The sequence below is a fragment of the Chelonoidis abingdonii genome, chromosome 2 (assembly GCF_003597395.2).
Source record: "Chelonoidis abingdonii isolate Lonesome George chromosome 2, CheloAbing_2.0, whole genome shotgun sequence".
Taxonomy (NCBI): Eukaryota; Metazoa; Chordata; order Testudines; family Testudinidae; genus Chelonoidis; species Chelonoidis abingdonii.
The window spans coordinates 260246131-260257062 of NC_133770.1; the positions used below are offsets into that span (position 1 = coordinate 260246131).

Genomic DNA, 10932 nt, shown 5'->3' on the forward strand with positions numbered 1-10932 from the left:
TCCATGGTCTGAACAAACTTTTATACATATCTGCTAGAGTTAAGGACTCCCTCTACTGGTGGACATTGTCTCACAACCTTTCCTCCGGGGTCCCCTTTCTACAGGACATCCCGTCAGTTGTCATAACTACAGATACATCCCTTATGGAATAGGGAGTACACATGCCCCGGTACACTACCCAGGGGCTTTTGTCTCCTGCCGAGACATCCCTTCACATCAACATCTAGAACTCTGAGCAATATGCAATGCCTGTCTCCAATTTCTCCCCTTCGTATAAAACCAACATGTCAGGATAATGACGGACAACATTGCTTGCATGTTCTATGTAAACAGGCAAGGTGGGTGGCGATCCCACTCTCTTTGTACAGAAGCAATGAAATGATGGAACTAGTGTCTCAGACACGTCTGAATATCAGCTGCATACTTACCTGGCTCTCTCAATACCACCGCAACGACTTCAGCAGAAGATTTCCCATAGATCACGAAAGGGAACTAAACAAGGATATAGTACTAGACATATTCCACACATGGAGATACGCAACCACAGACCTTTTCACAACTGCAGCAAACAAGAAATGCCCAAGATTTTGTTCCAGAAGGGACTAGGCAAACACTCCTCAGGGGATGCATTCATGTTCCCATGGAATGCAGTAGATAAAACAGCTCTGCCCACATGTATACATTTCCCCGATACCACTCATATATAAATTATTTATAAAAATATGAACAGACCAAGCTAGGGTCATAATGATAACCCCACATGGCCCAGACAGGCATGATACCCTTTCCTTACCAAGATGTCACTTTCGCACCCATCCCATACCCTCAGCCTGAATCTCGTGTCCCAACAACATGGTCTACTACTCCACCCCAATTTAACCATGTTACACCTCAAGGTTTGGCTCCTTCATGGTTCTCTCATGCCGAGCGAACTTGCTTGGAGCAGGTTCGAAATGTACTCCTTCATAGCACAACAAATTCTACATGCACTACCTGTCTACATAACTGGAGAAGATTTACACACTGGTGGGCTGTCACAAAAACTGCTCCTTTTTTCCACGCCTTTCCCACTAATCTTTGACTATCTGTTAGTGATTAAACTCTCTGGACTCTTCCTGAGTCCCATCACAGTCCACTTGGTCACAATTACAATGTTCCATGATGCCATCGACGATAGGACTATCTTTGTTCTCCCCATTAGTAAGTGATTCCTTAAGGGACCTCAAACCCTATACCCAGACATCAAACCACCTAATCCATTTTGGGACCTTCTCTTAGGCTTAACATGCCCAACCCAAAAACCATTTGAACCATTAGCCACATGTTCCCTCCTACATCTCTCATGAAAACTGCATTTCTGGTAGCAATTGCCTCTGCGAGATGCACAGAAGAAATTGCAGCACTCATGGCAGATCCACCATACACCATATTTTTTAAGCACAAAGTCACCCTACACTTACTCCCCAAAATTCTACTGAAGGTACACTCATCTTTCCACGTCAATGAGCCTATCCATCTCTCTACCTTTTCCAAAACCATATGCAAATTCCTCTGAATCTAGGATGCACATTTTGGATGTGTACAGAGCTTTGTCCTTCTACGTCAATAGGACTAAAACCTTTGGGCGTTCTGACAAGCTATTCGTCTCCATTGCAGAATGCTCTAAGGGCTCATTTATCTCTAACCACAGACTTTCCAACTAGATCTCGAGTTGCATTTGTCTCCGTTATCAACTACAGAACATGACTCCTCCTACTTTTATAAGGACTCACTCCACCAGATCCATGGCGGCCTCAGTGGCCTTTCTACATAACGTCCCCCTTAAGGACATCTCCAGAGCTGCCATTTGGGCTTTTGAAAATATGTTTGCAAAACATTATGCTCTTACACAGGGACCCATCACTAATACACATGTGGGCAGAGCTGTTCTATCTACTGCATTCCTTCCAGATCTGAAGTCCCTACCTCCTTGAGAGATACTGCATTTCAGTCACCTACAGTGGAGCACCCACAGGGACACCTCTCGAAGAAGAAGAGGAGGTTACTTACCAGTGCAGTAACTGAAGTTCTTTGAGATGAGTGTCTCTGTGGGTGCTCCACTGCCCACCCTCCTCCCCTCTACTTCAGAGCTGGGGTGGCCTCCATTGTAGAGAAGAAACTGAGGAGCTCGGCCGCGCATGCGCACCATTAAGACAAGAATGGTATGTGAGGCAGGCTCCGTGCATGCGCGGCCAATACGGGTACTGCTGTAAAAATCTCCAAACAACAGCGCAGGGCACACTGACACCTACAGTGGAGTACCCACAGGGACACTCATCTCAAAGAATGCCAGTTACCGCCCAGGTGAGTAACCTCCTCTTATACCATCAAATGGCCTTCTATCTGAGGTTTGTCTATAGCGCATCTCAGTGCAGCATCTAAGCTCTGTCTCCATTTCTGATTAGGGCCTCTTCGACCTGTCACTATAGCATTATTATTACTAATGATGTTTATTACAGTAGTGCCTAAGGACCAATCAAGCTCAAGCCCCACTGTGGTAGGTACTGTACAAACACAGAGTAGCAGATTGTTCGTGCCCTGAAGAGCTTCCAATCTAAATAGATGAGACAGACAAAAGGAAAAGGATGCAACATACAAAAAGAGCAATCAGTGTGATGGTGGCAAATAGCATTTTAGAGACCTGTTTTGTTTTGTTTTTAAATTGTGTGAAGTTTCGATAGGAAGTGATTAGCTAAATGGAAAGACAAGACAAGGGAATGGAACAGGGTCACTGAAGTGATGAAAAGCCAAGGGGAAAGAGCAAGGGAGAAGAAGGTTAGGTGGAGGGAATCTGAAGTGAAGCAGTTGGGTGGATGACTTCCATGACCTCTGTGACAGACTCGCAGCCTTACTAATACATACATGATGGTTACCATCACAAGAAAAGAAGCAGTCTGTTTCAAATTCACCAACATTAAAAACAAAAAATTAAAAAACACCACACGTGGAATAATTATACGGATTTCCTTACGTTGGATTCCTGTGCTTCGTATATAGAAATGCATTTACACTACTGCTGGTGCAACAAAGATATTAAGGGAAATACTGACTTTCCCGTCTATATTAATTTACATGTTTGCTGGCTCATGTACTCATAACAAGGCTGCTAACATTATGTAAAATTTGTTTATGCTAAAACGCTGAAAAATCCCATGTTCTATGGCTCAGTGAAATTATCATATGGGAACTTACTCTGTTGCGTATGGATTTAATGAAGACCAGCACAGGAATAAATTCATGTTTATGTTCATCTTAAAATATATATATTTACATAATAAGGAATTGCCCATTTTTCTCTGTAGGTGCCAGCTTGCATGATGACATCAGTAAATACTTCTGGTTTCATCATACTCAAGGGGACACAATGACAGTTCAGGATCCAAGCCAGATGAATCTCTGTGCTGCTGTTTGGACTGTCGTCTCCTATGTAATTGCTGACATGGAAGAGATGTTGCCAAGGTAATAAAAAAGCAAGAAAGACGACTTATATTCTTCAGTCCACTCATGCATGTGGTCCACAGCTGTGGGAAATTCCTTTTCCATCCTGGTTTTTGCTGATTTTTATTTTTGTTCTCTGACCTCAAAGCACATTCCTTTTACATGGTCCTGTTTACTGATTTAATGCCTTCCATTTGTGATTTTTATTTCATGTTTCTTCTATTAAGTATTTTTACCCTCTAATCAATGTCAAATGTCTGTCTCCTAAAATTATTGCAGAATAGCCGTCTGTTAATAAGTAACCCTGTACAGCAGGAAAATACACTGAATAAATCTGTTGCATCACAATAGTAGTTTTACTGTGTTTGCATGTAATGTGTGAAGGATTTTTTTAGTTTAGATATAGGTATGACACATTAGCACTAAAAGTGACCTCATGCTTCCATAGCTTTTTAAACTAATATAGTGTTCACATTGTGTTGGGGTTATAGGCAAGGCTAACCCTGGATGTTACAATTTGCTTAATGTCTTAAAGGTGCAATGGCTAAAATAGGATAGCTTTAAAAATTTCCAAATCCATTCAAATCATGCTGGTCATCCTTACTAAGACTTCAGACACAGTGTGTAATGAAATCTTACACGTGGTGAGGGATAATGTTGTTCAATTCACACTTCCTCCAGGAAAAGCCTAGTCTTACATCCTGGAAGGGAAACAGAAGGAATAGTGGGAATTCTGTCAGTACCCCGGCAGGAGGGAGCTTGCTGGCCATTTGGTATTAAGCTTCACAACCTACCTCTGAATGTCCAAGTAACAGCAGTTGCCACGAGCGCTTTCAGTCATTTTCTTTTGGAAAGAAGGCTGTATCCTGTTCTTTCTAATGCAGGTTTCAGTATACGTATCTGCTGTGCATGTTTAAATGGCTACACTCTGCCACCACACACACTGTTTCATGTGGAGGAGATATACAGCTGTGTTCTATGATCTTCACTGCCTGCCAGCTGATACCTGGGTGAAATGTGAGGAGCTGGTTTTGACCTGCTCAGCTCTAAACATTTCTAGTCCTTGAGCTGCCTCTGTTCCCATGCAATACCATGGAAGCTGGATTCTAAACAGGAGAGGGCCTGGTAGCTGGACATTGTCAGTGAGAATGAGAAGTTAATTTGGGGATTAACTTCCCTCATCCACTATTGGTTTTCTCTTGCCCAGCCCGGGTGGCCTGCCAGACCCACTCTGCTGAGGCATGGGGTTGTTTTTTTTAGAAGAGGACATGATAGAATTGGGAGAGATTCTAGGGCATGTTTTCCCCTCATGTTCTTTTGGCATGTATTAAGATTGTTAAACTTCTAAATTTTGCAGCATGCCTACTGAGTTTATTGATATACAGAACTGGGAAAATGGCTAACAAAAAAAAAAGTCACATCAGGTATTAAACTTGCCACTAATCATAGGACTGAAAGGGACCTCGGGAGGTCATCTAATCCAGTCCCCTGCACTCATGGCAGGACTAAGTATTATCTAGACCATCCCTGACAGGTGTTTGTCTAACCCGCTCTTAAAACTCTCCAATCATGGATATTCCACAGCTTCCCTAGGCAATTTATTCCAGTGCTTAACTACCCTGACAGTTAGGAATTTTTTCCTAACGTCCAACCTAAATCTCCCTTGCCGCAATTTAGGCTCATTGCTTCTTGTCCTATCCTCAGAGATTAAGAATTTTTTTTCTCTCTCCTCCTTGTAACAACCTTTTATGTACTTGAAAACTGTTATGTCCTCTCTCAGTCTTCTCTTCTCCAGACTAAACAAACCCAATTTTTTCAGTCCTCCCTCATAGGTCATGTTTTCTAGACCTTTAATCATTTTTGTCACTCTTCTCTGGATTCTCTCCAATTTGTCCACATCCTTCCTGAAATATGGTGCCCAGAATTGGACACAATACTCCAGTTGAGGCCTAATCAGCGCAGAATAGACCATAAGAATTACTTCTCATCTCTTGCTTATATCACTCCTGCTAATACAATAATCTACAATAACTTTCAGTTGCTATTGGCCTGTGATGGATTAGAACTGTTGAGCTATTGGGGAAGATTCTGGTGTCCAAATGATAATTATCTGAGACATCCATTTCCTTCCAGCTATTGAGATTTACCACAATAGAGCCCTAATAGTGTTCCTATATTGATTTTTAACTAATATACACGTTTCACTAATCCTACACAGACACTGTATATAGATATTCTCTCTTCTTTTTTTAAAAGAAAAGGATGACATAAACTTACCACAAAATTTCTACAGCTTTCAAAAGCAGTGTAGTGTAAAAGTAGCAGAAATGTTTCTTTGATGAGTGCATGGCTGGTGATCCTCACTAATGGGAGATTTTTGCTGTTGTAAGTCTCTAAATTCAAATCTTTGTCCTGTTTTTGAGACCTTACATGAACTTTGGCACCACATCTTTGTCTATCAAGGTCTGTCAAAGTGATTTTGTTTCTCAAAGATCCATAGATTTCCAACAGGAAGGGTAAACTTGGTGTTACAAGCCTTAATCTCTGCCCCATTTGAGCCATTGATAGAGGTATTCTTTTCAACTAAAGCATGTTCGTTAGCTGCCATTATGTCAACTGGCAGTTTCTGAGTTGGGAGCACTCCATAGAATGCTATATTGTATTAAGCCTCCAGACAAAGCTGTTCTGTACATAGCTCCAAGATACATACCAAAATGCAATTCCAAATTTTACATAGAGATTATTCTTCCCACCTTCTTCATTAGTCCATCCAAAAGAGAATCTGTTGTACAGCTTGGATGTTAAAAGGTCAGTCCAAATTTACCTGAACACAACTAGACCAATGAGAAAATTCACCATAGTCTTTGTGAAATACCAATCTGAGATGCAGAGAGAGCACAACTTCTATATTTATGATTACGTGTTAGATCACAGCTTGCATGAAGAGCCTATAAAACTAAGGAAATTACTTCTTCTGAAGATAATATCGCTCTTTCCACCAGTCTCAAGGCCTGAGAGGAATGGATATTCTTCAAAAGAGATTTGCATGCCAGCTATTTTCACAAATTTCCATGTTTTCCAGTAGATACTATAGAACTGATAAACCTCTATTTCAAAGGTCCTACAGGCAGTAGTAAATAAATAATGAAATGATTTATGTATAGATTTTTCTTTCCATTTCTATTGGGTCTTTGTAGCTCCCTTTCAATATTTTGCCTTTATTCTTGCTCAAAGTAGGAGTTATGTTCTTTAGTAGGGATGATGCTTTAGGTGTTAGCTATTAAATTTACACATAGGTTGTTCAGTTCTCTGTTTGGAAGCATTTGCAATCACCTAGCCACCTGATTCAGAGATATCCATAACAGGACTGGGGGATCAGCCTTGATTTCAACTTGTGCACTGCCTTAGATATCTGAGTGAGGACCACCTGTCATGCTTTCTTCAGAGACAAGAAATTAAGAGGTGGTAAAAAAAAAAATTCTTTTCATGTGCAGGCAACACACAGGACGTCAGGGCTTCTTGTAAATATTATAATGACACTATAAAATAAATTCACCAGATGTAAGTTTCCTTCATGTCAACAAGAAAACCTTCAAAATTGCACTGGGATGCCCTTTCCTAATTTGAATCCTAGAAAGAGTGAAGGTATTTAAATGTAATAAAAATATGTGGAACAGTGTCAGAAAATTTAAATAAACATTTTACTTGAGATGTTACAAACCTCCTTCATCAGCTGAGAAGAGGGGACAAACACAGGCAGGCTTCCTTTCTGTTAGGAGTCAGAGCTTCCAGACATTTCTTTGGCATGGGCGGGGAGGTCAAATCAGATCCATCATTCATTTGGCTGACTAGACTATCTGCAAATTAAGATGAATGCCTGATGCAAAGTGGGTAATTTTTCTGTTTATAAAAGGAGGGAGTTATAGGCTGAGAAATCAGGTTACTGATTTTGTCCTTCATATGATTGTGGTATTTGAAGTTTATACTGTCTCTTTGAATGATTTAAGTGTATGATCCCTTGAGTTTTTACCTCCCTTACAATAATTAAACAGAGATGAGGAGGACATTAATTTCCTAGTACTAGAGGTAAAGCTGTGATTCTTATACATTTACACTACAGACATTTCTGGCTGCATATATATTTAGTATGCTTCCCTCATAATGATCTGAGACACTGACATTTACCATGAGTATATATCAAACTGATCTCGATATCTTTATCTGTCTCATGAAATATACATCCCATCTAAATGTGCCCAAATGATTAATTTACTGCTATTTAATGATTAGCATAAAAATCTCATCACTACACAAGATAGAAATGTTGCTACTAATTGCTGGTTGAAGTGAACGTTGTTTTCTGCATAGAAATTAATGTTACGTACAGCTCAACTCTCTTGGCTGAATTGGGAAAATTCAAGACTTTCCTGAAGCAGAAATTCAAGCAGGCACTTGAATTTTTTTCACTTCTCCAGGCCAGAATTGGAAGCATTTCTACGAAAAATGAAGTGATGTCAGAGCTGATGGTAGAGCTGAAAAGAAAGTTTTGTGCACAAAGTGAACCAGACAATTGTGTCTTCATGCCATTTTTATGAAATGCTTTTTATCTTGGCTGGTTTAGTATCCCTTTACTGTAGATAAAAATAAAATCCTTTCCACATATATGTCCCAGTCTTCAACTCGCATTACTCTAGAAGTTCAGACAAATATCAGTTAAATAGTGTTTGGCTAATACTGGTTCTTAGATTTATAATTATAATTATTTAACATTTATGTTATGATAATGACTAAAGGACTTGATCAGGTGTACAGAGGACTGCACAAATACGTAATAAATGTAAGCATGCCCACGCTGACTAAAGTTGGGAGCACAAAATTGGAGGCTATTTTTTGCCTGCTAGGCTGTATTGCTGTGAGTTAGTTAGGTAGAGATAAGGCTGAGAATCAGGAGACTTGGTTTCAAATCCTGGTTCTTGTCACTGATTCTGTGTGATATTGGGCAAGTCGCCTGATGTGATCCTTAGTTTCTTTGTGTAAAAAGGTGATAATTATACTTATCTAGCTCATAGGTGTGTTTTGAGGCTTAGCGAAACACGTTGTAAAGTGCAATATAAATTCATAATAGTGTTAAGTTCAACCAGTGGCACTAATGGAAACAAATGTCAGGACTAGAGCTGTGTGAATAACTGACTTTTAGGTTGGCTGGCAATTCAGAAAGGAGAAAAAACCCATGCGGGGTAGACCCAAAAATTAATTTTTATGAAAATTTCAGAGTTGAAAAGTTTAAAAAAAAAATGTCAGGTCAAACAACCCATTTTGCTGGACCCAAACTGAAATATTTTGTTTCAGTTTAAAGTCCTTGTTAACATATTTTTTTAATTGAAGGCAATTTTGAAACAGTCATTTCAAACCAAAAAATCCAAAAGTAATATTCTTCTTTGAGTGATAATCCCTTTACATATTCCAAATATGGGGGTGTGTATGCGTGCCAGGCGTTTTAGCAGCAGTGTCAATTGATGCGCACATGCATTTTACCTTGCCTCATGCTGCATGCGAGGTTATAAGAGGCCGTGTGGGGTGGTGCCCCCTAAATTCCATCTTACCACACAGTCATAGTCGGAATCTTCTCTTTGCATGCTCATAGACTCTACGAGAATGATAGTCTGTGGTATATAGTTATTTCATTCCATTTCTTTCTTTCTTCATTCTGTAAATAGCGTAGTTAGTTTAGCTAGTCACCCCACACGAGACCTAGTCGGGTGTGTCACGTTCCGGTGTTTAAAAATTGTGTCTTGTGTCCTCGCTCGTTCTCTGTGAGCAACGAGTATGCTTGTTGTCTCCACTGCCTGGGAGAGGTGCACCTTGCCATCCACCACCTCCTACCCAGATCCAGTGGCACCACTGATAAGGTAAAGTAGAGCTGCAAGCGCTCCAATTGACACTGCAGCAGCTTCCTGTTGCAGACTACTGTGATTCACGGCATTTCCTCGCTAAGCCATACCCGTTTGGGTAAGATGTCACCTGCAGACCCTACCACACCACTCCCTACAGCAGGGGGCAAGGCCAAGTGGAAAATATAAGTGCTGGCACTGATGGTCCCTGCGCCAATTGAGCGATGAGACAGTCTACTGGGATGTACTCCTCTGCCCCGGCAGGACACATTAGGCTCTGCTCTGTGCACCCCCTCGGTTCAGTGGCCAGCGGGACGTGCCCTGGATGCTGGGACAGGTGGAACTGTCGGTCCTGGTGACACATTTCAACTTATGTACCCACTCTCAACACTTCTCTTGGTTCCCTATCCTCCTACCCCAGCAGATGCACTGATCCTCCTCAGCTGGGACTTACCTCTGCCAGTCGCAGGACTGCCTGCCTCCACAGCTCCACCACTACTGGAGGTTTCTTTTGGACTCAGAGTGCTTCTCGGCAGAAAAGCCATCCTTCTCCCTAGTCTCCTGACATAACTCAGACTCCTAAGAGCATCTGCCGCATCAGACAGGATACACTCCAGTCCCACAGGGGTGGTACACTCAGGGCCCAACCTCCTGGCAGCAATGGTCCACATGGGACCCTTACCACCAGTTGTACCCACTGTTGACGGTCTTGCAGCTTTCCACCTGGGTCTTTCTGCCAGAGCCAATAAGCTCGGACCCGGAAGAGGACCCAGAACACAACCTGGTACTGCCATTCCACTGGTCCTGGTGGTGGCTTCCTCCTTTCTAGACAAAGCCTAAATTCCCCCTACCCTCTCACCTCCTGATGATCACCACCAATACCAAGAGTTGCTGCAGAGGGTGGCCCTTGACTTGTGCCTCCCCAGCGGAGGTTCAGGACCAACATCACCAGCTGCTGGACATCCTCCAGCCTCGGAGACAAATGCACATTGCTCTGCCCCTCAATGAGGCCATCATGCAACCTGCACGGGTGGTGTGGCATATGCTGGCATCCTACACCCCACATATATGAGGGTTGAATGTAGATAATTTGAGCCATCTAGTGGGGGTTGACTTTCTTTTTTCCCAACCCACCCCAGCCTTGGTAGTGCACATGGCCATGGACTGGGCATGCCAGCACTCCTCTGCCTTCACTTCTCCAGATAAGACGGTAAAGCACCTGGACTCACGGACCAAAAACTGTAGTTCTCTGCGGCACTGCAATTCTGGATATTGAACTACCACCTCCACCTCCTCCTCTGATGGCATTTTTTTCCAAATCTACAATTGGGTAATTTCATGCAACAGTGGCATTTTGAGTTTGCATGTGCGAAATTTCTTTGGGTTGCAAAATCATGAGAAACAAATCAGAAAAGCCTCTTATAGATTCATAGATTTTAGGACTGGAAGGGACCTTGAGAGGTCATCGAGTCCAGTCCCCTGCCCTCATGGCAGGACCAAATACTCTCTAGACCATCCCTGATAGACATTTATCTAACCTACTCTTAAATATCTCCAGAGATGG

The 10932-nt window shown here is 41.9% G+C and overlaps 1 protein-coding gene across 2 annotated transcripts in view; it reads left to right on the forward strand.

Annotated features, from left to right (window-relative positions):
- CPQ (carboxypeptidase Q) overlaps positions 1-10932 on the forward strand; it is a 270044-nt gene that overhangs the window by 255401 nt on the left and 3711 nt on the right. The window contains exon 8 of one of the 2 annotated variants that reach the window (XM_075063116.1): positions 3342-3498. In XM_075063116.1, the coding sequence (XP_074919217.1) occupies positions 3342-3498 (157 nt within the window). Of the gene's footprint in view, positions 1-3341; positions 3802-10932 lie in introns of those variants that run through there. The other variant, XM_075063117.1, reaches the window with a different exon arrangement.